This window comes from Talpa occidentalis, unplaced genomic scaffold (genome assembly GCF_014898055.3).
Source record: "Talpa occidentalis isolate TD23 unplaced genomic scaffold, MPIMG_talOcc4v2.1 talOcc4.2, whole genome shotgun sequence".
Classification (NCBI taxonomy): domain Eukaryota; kingdom Metazoa; phylum Chordata; class Mammalia; order Eulipotyphla; family Talpidae; genus Talpa; species Talpa occidentalis.
The window spans coordinates 75,373,388-75,388,252 of NW_023602073.1; the positions used below are offsets into that span (position 1 = coordinate 75,373,388).

At 37.2% G+C, this 14,865-nt stretch overlaps 1 protein-coding gene across 17 annotated transcripts in view; it reads right to left on the reverse strand.

Annotated features, from left to right (window-relative positions):
- Positions 1-3,971: 3,971 nt before the first annotated feature.
- DST (dystonin) overlaps positions 3,972-14,865 on the reverse strand; it is a 415,236-nt gene continuing 404,342 nt past the window's right edge. For 12 of the 17 annotated variants that reach the window (XM_037519891.1, XM_054698893.1, XM_037519898.1 and 9 more), the window contains 6 exons: positions 14,604-14,621; positions 11,483-11,600; positions 8,784-8,983; positions 8,253-8,363; positions 6,063-6,186; positions 3,972-5,227 (listed from right to left, as the gene is read on the reverse strand). In XM_037519891.1, the coding sequence (XP_037375788.1) occupies positions 4,965-5,227; positions 6,063-6,186; positions 8,253-8,363; positions 8,784-8,983; positions 11,483-11,600; positions 14,604-14,621 (834 nt within the window). In that variant the 3' untranslated portion in view covers positions 3,972-4,964. The remainder of the gene's footprint in view (positions 5,228-6,062; positions 6,187-8,252; positions 8,364-8,783; positions 8,984-11,482; positions 11,601-14,603; positions 14,622-14,865) is intronic. The other 5 variants (XM_054698894.1, XM_054698899.1, XM_054698898.1 and 2 more) reach the window with 2 other exon arrangements.

Genomic DNA, 14,865 nt, shown 5'->3' on the forward strand with positions numbered 1-14,865 from the left:
AAAACAGCTCTTCCCCTGACAGCTGATATATGAAAAGCACTAGCTATCATTTTTGGATTATTAAATAATAATTCACAGGATGCTGACTCATGACTGTTCCAAGAAACTCAAAGTAATATTACTTCATTATACATAAAACCTATTTGATAAACTTTAATTCAATGTCCACAAAACACTGCCTGTGCGTGAGGTGTTTTGTACACTTCAGTGTTCTAGAGAACACTATGAAGCAGCTCCTCTGAAAATTAAAAGTACCTCACTGGCACAAACCAAATATCAAACCACACTGGCATGTGTTTACAAGGACAAAGGGTCCATCGGGGCATGCTTTATTTGTTGCCAAACTTATTTCCCCTGCTTCATAAAGAAGTATGGGTTGTTGTTTTTTTTAAAAAAAAAAAAAAATCCTGTGCTCCAAATGTGAGACCCCCTTGGAAGAAAATTTGAGTACAATATTAACCCTGGCTAACCAGTTAATTCCTGGGAGCATCTCCACTCACTGACTACAAATAATCACATCTTAGATTTAGTGCTCTTAATTAGCTGCTCACTTGACAGGTTTATTTTCAAGGATGTTTTATTTAAAATGCAGATAACCACAGGTCAGGAATTTCATTCTGTATAGCTTAATATTAGGTGATGGTTTACCGTAAAATTACCAAAACATGTAGGAGGACCTAGAGTCTTCCCTCCCATCAATCCTTTCACTGTATTTGAAGAATGTTTATTATCTTCCCTGCCCTCATCATATCCATTCAGAGTCATACTGATGCCCATTTGTACGCTAACCTGTTTTGTTTGTTGTTTTGAGTGACAGACAATACCTCTGGGCATAAGAGAGACACTTTACTTGGACAAAAAGTTGCTCATTTTTGTTAGCAAATTATCAAAATGCATGCTTTGTTTCTCCAATGGGCTTGTCATCATGTGAGTTTTTAAAATTTTTAAATTAATTTATTTTTTTAAAGATTTATTTTATTTAAATTTATTTTAAAGATTTATTTTATTTTAAAGATTTATGGGTGTGCTCAACCGCTGCACCCATGTGACTTTTTTTTTTTTTAAAACTGAGAAATCCCACCTATGTTAGCTGCATTGGGGGAGTGGGGAAGAGGGCTGTAGGGAAAAGAATGCAGCTGGCTAGGACCCTTTTCCCACCAGACCATTCTTCTAATGGGTTAAGTTTTCCTTTTCTCCACAGAGTGGTGACTAATTCTAAGTCCACAAGATAAAGTATGTGCAAATATTTTAGAAGAAATTAATACAAACACATTGCAAGCTGTTGCTCAAGTTTTTACTGATGGAAATATGCCAACAAAGTCTGGAGACCACTGGCATAGAAGTTAGATTCTAAGGCTGCAGGAATTACATTTCCCTGTCATTGTTCTGGGGTAAAAGTAGCTTGTACTTTAAGATTAGTAACATTCTGCAAAAATGTTTTGTTTCTTTTTGAGGATAACTTTTGAAAACTTCTTAAACACCAACTTATTCTTATCTCCTATGTCTTCAATTTCTAATAATGTAGTACAATTCAAGCACAGGTAAATCAATAGAAACAGCAAAATTCCCTATTTTTATTATTATATCACCCTAACTATATAATTCTCTCCACAGACACTGAAACTAAATAAAATCAACCATAGTTGCACAATTTGGTGGCTTAAGTTGGATATTTAAGATAATCATATAACTTCTGTCTTGCACAAATATCTCATCCACAGACTCTCTTCACTTTTAAGTAGATTTTGCTAATTGTCACATCAACTCCTAACATGACTCAAGGGAAGTTACTTAAGAACAAAATGACACAGTTAAAATGCCCTTGACTTCTTTGTGGGACCTCCCTCTAAGAGTAAACTGAAAGCTAGGTGGCATGTCATCAGATAGCACAGAAATGTTGGCGTTTGCGAATGTACTTTTGGGTGACCACCCATCTAATAATAAAGCACAAGCATTTCAAAGTAACTTGTCTACAAGTAGTTGATTATTGTATCTCATTAAAATTTTCCTTATTGCAAGTATGTAATGTTCAAATTAATCCCCAAAAGAGGAAGTAGGATTCTTTCTCAGTCTTTTCTTCCCTTCCATATTTACAGGTCATCCCCAAATAGCCAACAAGGCAATTTCCAAGCTTTTCTACTGATATTTGCCATCAAAGGAACCAGATCTGAAATTTTTCCAGGCCCACCTTCTCAATGAAGTCAAAGAGAATGCTCCATTATTTCAAAAGAAACACAAGACAAGAGAATTAGTAGTTTTGATTTTTAAGACAGAAAAATCAACTCCATGACTCAGCTTCCCCAATATTTAAGAATCAATCTTAACAACACGATTTTTTCAAAAGATTGATTTATTTATGCATACAAGAGCTGGGGTACAGGCTAGAGGTGCGGAAGGTGAGAGGATTCACCAGAGACAGAGTGGGGAACAGACCAGGCAGACTGACTAAAATACACTGCTGCGGGGAGCAGCGGGCGAGACAGGAGAGGTCTGCCATGCCATGTGGGTAGCTCCCTGGCCAGGAATCAAACTTGAGCTGCAGAGGCTGGGGACAGGTTCACGGTGCTGTGCTTAACCCCTTGTGCCACCAGGGAGGCCCCTACAATATGATTTTTAGAGTTGAGATTCATTCCAATGTCATTCTTTTTTGAGGAAGGAAGAAAACAAAGATAGAGGGAAGGAGGCAGGAAGGAAGGAAATGAGGAGGGAAGGGAAGGGGGGGTAAGAAGGGAGGAAGAAGAGAGGGAAAGAAGAGAAGGGTTGTGAGTAAGGCAGTGTCATATTCACTGAAACTTACAGGACTACTCAGAAGTCTCCCTGAGGTGCTAGGTTCTAGGATTAGTTTAAGAGGAACAAATTTCATGCATCACGTCAAAACTGCAAAAGTTCCCCAGAGAGGGCAATCGATGATAACTAGGAGCAGCATCTAAGACTTCTCAGAAATATTTCAAACCACTTATCTCTTTCCAAAAGTTTGTTTTACTTCTACAGAAAGCAAATCCCCTTGCCCATTAACAGGGGTGGCATTCAAACAGACTGAGATAAAATCATTCCCTTAAGTTTGTCTTTGAAGTGGAAATGTGATCATATGCAAAGCACCAAAGGAATAAAAACACTTTCAATTGCCTTCTCAGATGACAAATGAAATTTCAGGTTTAGAGTTAAATGCTTGAATTATAACATGTGATCTCTCAGGTTAGAATTACCCTTTCCATCAGGGGACCCCATCTGAGAAATGTTTTGAGAAAGAAGGAATTACTATTGCTTCAAAATAGCACTGAATTTGTGTTAGTGGAAACTCCTGAGAAAGCCTTCCTGAGAAAGACTTAACAGGGAAAAATATACCATCACCTTGAACCCTGCTACCACCACTGCTCTTAGCAGAAGTACATTCACAAAGTTATATAGAAAGCTGTGAATCTGGCATTCCCAAGTAACAATCAGTCATCCTTCTAACTGTATTTGATGCCATTTTTATATTCAGGAAAACTCTCTGACTTGTTTTCCCTCTACGAACATTCAGTGGGGCAGAATTAATACTGAGTTTGGAATCTGAAAACCAGGATCAAGGTCCAGATCTCACTTTGTTACATGCAACTTGATTTTTATAGGTACACAGGACAGAAGAGTACCACTATATGATGTAAATAAAATCAGTGACCCTGCTGTACATCCTCCGGTTGCAATTTGTGGTTTTTTTTTTTTTTTCAGTGATTTTTTGATTAAACTCTTTCCTTTCTGAATATAAGGAGGTAGGGACCCTTAGACTCAGGGTCACTGATAGTGTCTGGCACATAATTGGTATTTATTAAAAATATTTGTAGAATGAGTGGCTAATATTTTTAGCATGTGTTTTGATGTTCCCCCCAAACTGAGCCTGTCACACTATTAATAAAAACATAACATGCTTGCATCATTTATTTAAAACAATAAACAACAGAAAAAGTTTAAAGAATCAGGTATTCCATGTGTTCAAGTGAATATGTTTTATTAAATGCATACTAATATCTTTCTATAGTATGTGAGTATACATAATAAATTAAAATGTATATATTTATTAAATATAGATATAATACCAGAACATAATTATTTCAGATGAGAAATCAAAATAAACCCATTTTTAAGTATCTTTTGGTCACTCCAAATTGCTATTGCTCATAAAAAAATACACTGATTTTCCCTAGGGAAAAAAACTTAATTCCATTGCAATGTAGTTAAGGGACGTGTTTTATTTCATAGCTTTCTGCAAGCAAGCTTGCTTTGATACAAAATGAGTTCAATGATACAGGTGCTATGTCCACTCAAGCAAAAGAAAACCTCACATTTATAAGAATGCACTTTTTAATTATATTCTTACAGTATTATAGGTCTAATATCCAGGATGCCTCTGGCTTCATGTAAAGCAATGGCACGGAAATGCTGCAAGGTTCTTGAATATCAGAGCACTGGCAAGTGTCTAAAGCAACTTCCTTTGAGTTTCTGTCAGATACTGCTTAAAAAACTGTGTCTGTTTTTCTGCTTTCCACCTTTTAGCTTACATTGAAATCAACCTGAAGTGTATCCCCACCTTCAGTTGTTTACAGTTTCTGCAAAAACAAGAATATGTCACCAGGTATCCTAGCATCAGCTGCGGATGCCGTGCTACGACTGTATCGGAGGATGGGGACTTACCTGGAGGTACAGTGACTGGTTTTAGTGTGTGTTCCACACCTTTCGGTGCAGAAATGTTAGTGCATGTTAAAAGCTTTTTTCTCCCGCTCACATATGATGTGACTCTAACCCCAGAATATCTGACCCCAAAAAAATTATACAGATAAAATAAAAAGACAAATACACAAATAAGGCCATCTGCAGAATTTTAAACTCACCTCTTGCAATATTTCACAATAATTTCTACATCATATTTTACAGTTTTCAAACTTAAATAATAAATGCTCAAGGAAGGGTATAGTGGACCCATCGCACTATCTCTTTGAGGACTTGTCCAATTTGCTGGCAGGTGATTTCCTTTGTGGTGTGGGTATTTTAGAAGGCTTGGCTGTGGCTGGCCGAGAACCTGCTCGGGGTGTAGGTCTGTGTGTTGGGGGTACAGTCTCCACGTCTGAGCACACAGATTGGATTTCTGAAATGTCAAAGTCTGATGCATCACTGCCTCGGCGGCTGCTGGCCCTGCTACCAGCTTTGCTTCCGGCTCGGCTTCCTGGTCGGCTGGGTGTCTTCTTGGAATCTGAGGATAAAGGGCAGCGATGGGTATTATTAGGCCCATCTGCACAGATTCATAAAACCTAATGCCAATTTTAATATTGTTTTCTTCACACCCAATAGGTACCATGAAAATACTTGGGGGGAGAGGAGGGTCTCCATTCTACAAGGGAAGGCAGCTTCTTTATAAGCAGAAATGTTATACAGAAAGCTAGATTTTTAAACAAAAGGTAGGTTTAGACTTACCCCTAAAATAGGATTCTACTTACTGCAAAGAGACATAGGAACATGCCTATCATTTAAGATTATGCTTTCCAAAGTTTTGCCTGTGTTTCCAGTGTTGTATGCAGTGTAGAGAACAAACTCTGAGATAGCAGTTTTGCCTGAGACACAGTAATTCAAAGCACATAGGAACTTAAAAGATAAGATTTGAAACTTGAAAGAAGCTTCACATTTGCTGAGTTCAGGGGTTAAGTTCACTATTCTTTGAAGAAATGTGAGAAGTACTGCTATAATGGCAATTGTGGCTGGGTTTTTCCAATCACCCACAACAGAACCCAGTGCAATTTCTAAGCAGGCAGAAGAACCAAGGACTTGCAGATTGAAGGGGTAGGGTGTTACTGTAGATTTTATTGTATTCTATAATCATTCTTTCATCTTTCTTTGGTAATTCCAAAAGGAATTTTGTACTCACTTATTCCCATGACTCACTTATTCCCTACTTTTACTGAAGACTTAGAGTCATGAATCATTTCAGAAGAATACAGCAGCTTCATTTTGTAATTTCTACCCCAATTAGGAAGAAAAGTTACTTTAATTATCAGATTATACAACAAAAGAGAGAAATATGCCTTACTTACCAGCAAATTGAGTCCGGACTCTGGTGGCTGCAGTTGTTATCAGGCCACTGTCATCCCCCGAGTGGAAGCCTTTCCCTGATAAATATCCTGGAAGTCGAAGCTTGCTTCCTTGTATTGGTGTTCCCTGTATTTAATCAGAGAAAAGACAGCTCAAGATAGTGTTCCTGTCCCACAATATTCCACCAACATCACTTCACAGATAGGTGGAAGCCCTCAAACTAGACCTCTTGGTAGTATGGAGTTACATAGGGGGTGGGGTTATCATTTGCTTACTCCACGAAATTCCCAATTTCTCCCTTCAAAGAGAACCTCTAAAGAAGATGAATTCACAATAGAGAAGAAAGTATACAGATGGAGATCCCCAAATGATGTTATGAGGAAACAGACAAACTGTGAGCACATTAGTATCTTCCAGATCATCAGTGATCATTAGAGTTAAGAGAGCAAGCAATGCCAAGAGACATGACTACAAAAGCCAGGGAGAAGAGGGGCTCTGAGAAATTGCATTTGGGTATTCTGTTGCCTGCAATGATTTTCGGGAACTAGACAGAAATAAATACATGGAAATAGAACAGAAAGTAAATAAGTAATGTCTCCAAAGCAATCATTTCTTAACTTAAAAATAAAAAAGAATGCCACTTTAAAATTTTGTACACCATGTCATTTCACTTCCTAGCTCTATCTCCTTTGGTCCTTATATGCACGCTACCTAGGCAACATTTGGTGATAATTTTTTTTTAATATTTGTACAGTTCACAGAATGTCTAAAGCAATCACAACTATGAAATTTTGAGTCTAAAATTGCAATTTTTTCTAGATCACTACAACATTTTGGCATTATCCCAAAGTTAAAAATATAAGCACATCTCCTGAGAAGTGTAAAGGAGGTCATATTTCTCCATGAACTCACAGGGAGCTCTTTGGAGATCAATCTGTACATATTACATGTGAATTCTCTGAAATTAACTTTTCCTTTATTAACAGTTTTAAATATAAATATATTTTGAATCACCCGTTATAATTTAGTATATTAATAAAATACTAATAATTTATTTACATGTGCCATACACATATATTTAAATACAGAATTTGTATTCATATAATACAAGTTTTCAAATTATCCTCACATATATAACCACAATTAATCCTCACACTCAGAATGCCTTGATTGTTTTGATCTTACTATCAAACTCTACCCTTAGTAGTTTTAAGAGACTCATAGAAGTATACTGTTGTTTGTTTGACTGCTTGGCTTTTATTTAATAAGGCTATTTGATATGAAACATAGTTTTAGATTAGTCAAAATAACATTTTAGACTTTCATTTAGAGGAGTCTCCATTTTTAAAAAAGTTGACCTAAGAGACCAGCGTAGCCCTCAATACTTACAACACATGTGCTTGAGGTACCTTAAACCTTTCTCAGTTTTTGTTGTAACTGTTCATCGTAAATGACAGACATCTCCAGATGTGATTTATGATGCTAACATATGTGAGGAAAGTAGTGGAAAGGAGGGGCTGAGAGATTGAGGAAAAGTTGAAGAATGAGCTGTTTCTGTGCAATTCTCCCACTCTCAACCAGGTATTTTCATTATTTCCATCTGAATCATGAGGACAATGAAATTTTCTCTGCCTACCTCCAATTATTGATTTATACCTCATCCACTCACTGTTCCTGGGCAGAAATACATGTAACAGACATTCAGAAGCTCCTTGCCCATAGTGAACACTCAATGAACATCATTTTCATTTAAGTGATTTTCTTGCCAATGATACTGCCTCACTCTCATCTAAAGCCAGTGCATTGCATTTCTTGACTAAATTATATCAGGAAGTAAAACCGTACCATCAGTTTTAAAAAAAATTACTTAGGTCTGGATGTGATCTCCTATATGTGCTTTCCCAAGAGAAAGAAAAAGAATTATGAGTAAGAAAACCAAAAAACAAACCAAGAAACCAAAAGAGGTCCAGACAGAAGGTGTCAAGCTCAAGGTGCAATAAGAGGTCTTTTCTGTTGACCCCTCACACTTTGTGTTTTCAAGAACTGCTGTGTTGATACTTATTTTATAGACATGTATAAAAAGATGTAGCATTATCAAAAGTACATCTTTTAAGGGAGAGGTGAAGCAATGTTAGTGGGTGAAGTTACAGTTAGGGAAAACTGTTAGACTGGAATCTGGGGCCTTACGATACCTCTGCAGATGGCACGGAAAAGTCTGAGCACTCTGCTGGTTTACAAGGAGTTGACATTTTGCTGTTTGTCAACCATGGTTTACCATAATTGCGTGTTAAAGGATGGAGAATCTGTATGGAACAATGGCAAATCAAATGTAAAGGATAGCAGATAAAATACAAAGCCATAGAAAGAGATTGTTCATAGCACAGTCACATTTCATAGTAAAAATGATGATAATGATAATAAAAAAATAAGTGGAAAGACTTGATGGCAAATCATACATATCAAAACAAAAATGACTGAAGATTTAAAAGGATAAACCTATCTGAAAGGTAACCAAAGTTCCTACACAGACAGTTTCTAGATAGGCCACCAGGCAAAAGCATATATGTAAAAAGCGAAAAAAAGCCCTTCATTTCCCCTATTGTGAGAAAAGGCACAAATAGAGAAAACCGATCCTACAAATACTAAGGTCCTAAAACATTCAAAAGTATACTCAAGACACAGATTGCAAGGGAGAAGGAAAATATTTCGTGCCCCAATCCTACCTTGGGTGTGCTGGTGGCAGGGACCTGTGGGGAGGCCACATGGCCAGCCTGGCTGGACACAGAAGTCGATCGATTTGGTGAAGCACCTCTCGATGAAGGCCGGGATCTTCGGCCCCGGGGTCGGAAAGCTGCCATACCCTGACTGGCACCATCTGCTAAAATGAACTTCTCACGTAGCTCCATATTTGTCCTTCCTTTCGCTGGATTAAGTAACACACAACAATGCACACAAACAGAAGAGGAAGGGGAAAAATAAGAGGCATTCAGTAGTTTATAGGAAGAACAACCACCTGGCAGCAGAGATCACGCTGAGGATTTCAAGAACATCTTTTTGCCATGCCAACTCCAACTCAGCATAACAAAAAGTTAAATGCATTTCTTTACAATGCATTCCTTTTGGATACAAGTGAGTTTGGGAAAGAAAAAAAAAAAAGTATGCTTACTCTAACACTAGACACCAGCGAGAATAACCACCATTACAGAAAGAGTCAGCATGAAAATGGAAAGCTCATGCTAAAATATTGTTAATCCACCGGCTACCAATGCCCACATGGTTTCGTCACCCTTTCTCCACACTGAGAAGACAAGCCAGTAAGGCAGGACTGTGTCTCTTGCATGTACTACTGAGGTAAGAAGAATGCCAGTATTGTAACATTGGGATTCATTAAACAATAGAATCATACAGGACGAGAGATGGCTTGTTAATCATGGTGACAACATATAAACATTCAGGTTTTTCACTTAAATGAGGCAGCTAGCATTTTTATTTTGTGCCTTGAAAAACTCTGTTTTACTAACATGCAATAACAAACACCAGACCCAAGGATCCATGAGGTCATTGTGATGCAACACTCATACAAACACATATGCACACGGAGAACACCCCATGAGAACCCGATGAGCAACGTGTTAGCATGTGTTTGATCACTTCTGTGATACCTGCATTTGTAGCACACCAGAAATGTGTCAAATTTTCAAAATTAAAATTTGGAAGCAACAGCTCAGTTGGACATGAGTTAAGCCATACGCAACGGATGAAGCGTGTTATTTTAAAACAAAAAGGTTAAAGCAAGAATGTAAAAGTAGGAAAGAGAAAAAGAAAAGAGGGCAGAGGCAAAGAGAGGGGTTGCCAACCTATAGTAGGCTGAGTAGTAGTAATTGAAGAGTTTGATTCCGAACGTAACATTTTACTCCCATGATGATGAACTAGAAAAAATGACACAGGATACCAATCACATTAAAGAATACTGTTAGCAGGAGAAGAAACAAAGTACAGTAATTGAATACGCAAAGGGTGCTCAGGTCCGGCCTTTAGCACACAATTTAGAAGAAAAGTTGCATCAGGGAAAGAAGCACTCAATGGCGGACTCAAAAAGAAAAACGTATTTGGAGGACTTTGTCACAGTTTTGCTAACTTTCCTAAGTAACCCAATAGATCAGTATATGTTCTAATTTGTTCTATAAACAATGCTGCAGGACCTGAGGTTGTGTAATTTTCAAAAGATAAAACAAAAAGTAGCTTTGCTCACATCCTACCTCTTTCTACAGGTGTGTATCTTTGATGTGCAGAGAACAGGGTTACTAAGAATGGCAGCGAGATAATAATCCACAGTGGCCTTAGCAGGGAGGCCTGCTGGCTGCACAGGAACCCATTTGGACATACCTGTGTCTTCAGATGCCAGCAAGGAAAGCAAGAGGCCCCACTGGAGGAAGTGTGGCCACACACTTAAAAGTCTAATAGCTCCAGTACAAACATTTGCTGTTGTTAATTTAGTAAGATTAAAATGAGCTCACAGATTTAAGAAAATCACACACCCAAAAAATTGTTCTTTTTTTTCAAAGAAATTGGCCTACTGTGTGACTAGGTCTTAACTCTGCAATCAAAGGGTCACTTGTAAGGTAAACCAAAGAAGGAAGAATTCAAAAATTGAATGTAGGGGGCCTCCCCTGGTGGCTCAGCGGTTGAGCGCTGGGCTGCGAGGCTGCCTGCAGCATCTGCATAGCCGGTTCATTCCCCGGCCGGTGGGGAGGGTCCCACCAAAAAAAAAAAAAAAAAAAAAAAAAAAAATTGAATGTAGGTTCTGAAAAATAAGGAAAATTAAAAGCTAACCAAGGGCTGATCGCTGGTAGATAAGAAGAGAGGTGGCATATTATATGTCTATATTTTTAATGCTCTAATCTGTAACTTCAAAGTCAGAGTCAAGCTAGCAGTTATTATTTTTCAATTCTTAGGTATTGTTTTCCTCACCTCGACCTAATTTTATAAAACTTTCACCTTTAAACTTTTGCTACTTAGTGCCCTCAATCTTCATCGCCTTAATTTTCTTTCCTCTCACTTTGCTATTGAAGGACTTATAAAATACTTTCCCTGGTTGGTATCATTGTTCATTTTGAAAACTGCAGATGGGAGCATCCCATAAAGAAAAGCTAATCTAGATCTCCTGACTACAAGTCTCATATTTATCCAGCAGAAGTAAAAAAAAAAAAAACAAAAAAAAAAAAAAAAAAAAAAAAAAATGAGAACATGATTTACATGACTGCACAAGTTCTTTCAGAGCTTCAGGCTGACAGAGACCAAAGTGAAACATTCACTGTTGTAATAATGACTAAAATTATAACCAGTATGCTTTTGATGCTGGGAAAATAATACAAAACTGCTATATTCTCATGGTGTTACCCTGACATGCGCATCTCCTTACCCCTGCAAGGATCATTTTTCACTAAGAACTCATCAAGAGCCATCCATCCACCACCAACGCGAACCATCACGGTACTGCGCAGGATTCGAACAAGTCGCAGTTGCTGGGAGTCTCCAAACTGTAAAGATGAAGAGAGAAAGACCCTCTAATTGTCAGTAGTAATTCTAAGCTGAAGGATGATGTGCGGTCTGCGGTAGTTTAAGCAACCAACTTTAATTTCTTGCTTAGTTCACAGTGATTAGTAAAAATCTCAGAAAGAAGGATTTGTAATGATCTGCGTTAGACGGCTGCATGCTGATTTAGCCCAAAGGAAATAGTATGAAAAAAGATAACAAAGGTTATCAAGTACAATACTAAATCTTTCTTTGAAAAATTATTTTTCTTTCTTATGACAGAAACATTACTAGGGCTATAATAAGCACTGACTCACTTGCCCAGAGGATTTTAAAGAAAACTTAATAACTACATTCTTCTTCATTAAAACGTCCTCTCATATTTAAAACTGTTTTCCACTGTAATCTGTGGGAGAAATCTTCAAAAATTCACTTTGTTTTCTCTAACAGTAATTCTGACTCAGGGAGATAAAGTGGTCAAAGAAGATGATCAATAAAAATTTCAGTCCACTAAAATTTTTGTAGCCTTGATCATCTGGTAAGGCAATTTACTGAAGGCTGGGTTATGTGCCAGTTTCGATTTCTGTAATACTAGAACAGTCACTGACACATTATCAATGATATACCTTTTCAATTTAAAAGGTTTTTTTCTCAAAGCAGATGGCTGACACTAACAATTATCTTTTTTCTTGCCCTTTCAATGGATCTCCAATCACTTGGATATGCTACAATTTCCGCAAGTCTTAAATAAATGCCTAGACTATAGGTAGGTTCTGATCATAAGATCTATATTATGAAAGCCCATGAGAAATGATTTTATACTTTTAAAACATTTCTAATAGGCTCATGTCCAGCTTTTAAAAGCCACCATACTGCATTTCATGGTTGTAAACCCAGTAGATACCATAGCAAAATGAATACCCAATAAAACATAAATAGCTTCTTTGTAAGGCAAGTAAGGTACAATCGTGACTTTGACTATTTGTCTGGGCTCATGATGGAGAAACAATTTTAAATTGAAATAATCTGCAACTTTTCCATGAGCTTTAACACTGAATTTCAGGAAGAAAACTCTAAAACAAAGCCAATTATTCAAGATCCTGAAACTCAGAAAAACCTAGAAAGCATGTAAAATGCACCAGCAGCAACTCATGCATTTTACATCAAACCTTCTAAGTATCACTATTTCTAAGTCCATTTTTAAGTCTTGAGACTTATACTTTTCTATAATTGAACCTATTCCTGAAATGTAAATCAAAATTAAAAATTCAATGTATATATATTTATTTGTTAGAATAAATTTGGCGCTGCTAATAAGCAAAGGGCAAGAAGGGGATTTAAAGAAAATTACCCTTAAGGAACCAGATAATTAGATTAGTATGTTTTGTTCCAAAATTATGTTCAAAAGAAGAGCTTTGAAGAAATAACTAGTTTGTGGACATATTTGAATTTTAATAACAAAAAATGATTTTGTCTTGAGAAGGTATTTATTAAACAGCTAACACTGTCCTTTAGAATTTTCCTAATCTTCTCAAAAGCCAAATTGCAAGGTAAGAAAAAATGGACTGGGCCTCCCCGGTGGCGCAGCGGTTGAGCGCTGGGTTGCGAAGCTGCGCGCGGCCTCTGCGGCGCCGGTTCGATCCCCGGCTGCTCCCCGGCCACCAGAGGAGGGTCCCACATGGCGCGCAGACCTCTCCTGCCGCCCGCTGCTCCCCTCAGCAGTGTACTTCGGTCCTTCTGCCTGCTCTGCTCCCCGCTCTGGCTCTGGCGAATTCTCTCGCCCTCCCGCGCTTCTGACTGTACCCAGTGCATGTATAAACAAAACAAACAAAGAAACCAGCAAACAAATAAATAAAGCATGCCTCTATAAAAAAAAAAAAAAAAAAAAAAAAAAAAAGAAAAAATGGACTAATGTGCTTTCAGTGACTAAAACCTCTTGAGGTGACTTTTTCATCCTTTCACAAATAAAAGATGTTATCACAATTACTAATTCAGAAAATAACAAGAATTGAAAAGTAACTTTTTATGTATTATAACTAATAGAAGTTTTAGAAACATCTTCTCAAAGTAATTAAAAATTTATATTTAAAAATTATTTCCAATAAATAAGGATTACAGGTAACTTGAAACTTAAGATATAAAATGTCTTAAAAACTGAGTGGCATATTAATAATATGATTAATAATATAATTAATAATATGATTTGGTCAGGAAATTTAAATAGCACAATTCATTCCAAAAGCATACAGCAGAAGTATCGCCCTATTTAAGTCAAAACCTGATTTCTCTTGTATTTAAGTTCTAAAATTCTGATCATGATGCTGTGTGACTACAGTTTATACTGACTTAAGTGTGAGACATAAAGTATGACTATAATTTAATGTTGGTTACAACAGATACATTTCCTCAAAAGAAATGATAGCATTAAAAGCCTTCAACATTAAAATTTCTATTCCAAAGGCACAAAGTCCAAAACCAAAGATTTAGAGCAAATAGGTAATTGCTGCTTTGGAGAGACCATACTGCTTGTGGCTGAGAGCCATGGAGACTTCCCACTACTCTGTCTTCCTATGTACTTGCCTGATGAAATCCTCCTCCAGCCACTACATACCTTATGTCCTCAACAGTTAAACACCAATGAGGAGACACAGAGCTGTATAGAGAGACATACCTGTGTTCCAATGACTATTTGCATAAAATCTATACTAATAGTATCATTATTAAAAATGGGAGCTGAAAATTGCATTGGTGACACTGTACTGAGTCAAGCTACAATTAATTATCTGGTTTGCTTAAAAGTAATCTCCTCGTTTAAGACACACAGCAGCAGGAATCCCAATCAAGGACCCTCATAGCATTTACGGCAACACCACGCCAACCAACATTGTAGTAGCTGGGGGGTGGGGGGGCAGCATGGGAAAGATTGGCCATGGCAAGCTTTAATGATTATGAATTAAAGTTTTTAAAAAGTCATTGGGAACTTGAGAATACATTCCACTGGTTTATACCTGATTTCCCAGGAAGAACTGATAAAAAAAAAATGAAAAATGGAAGAAAGACACAATTAGTTCAACAGGAAACTTTCTATATGACTCTAGAACACACACACATGCATACAATATCTTTCTCTCTCACACTATGGGCTTCTTTCTCACATTATGGGATACAGTGTCTAGTTCAGAAATGTGCAGGGACCCATTTATCCTAACTTCAAACCAAATAATCAGAAAACTTTCTACAAATTGTTTTGAAAATCTTTGGGTTTCAAAT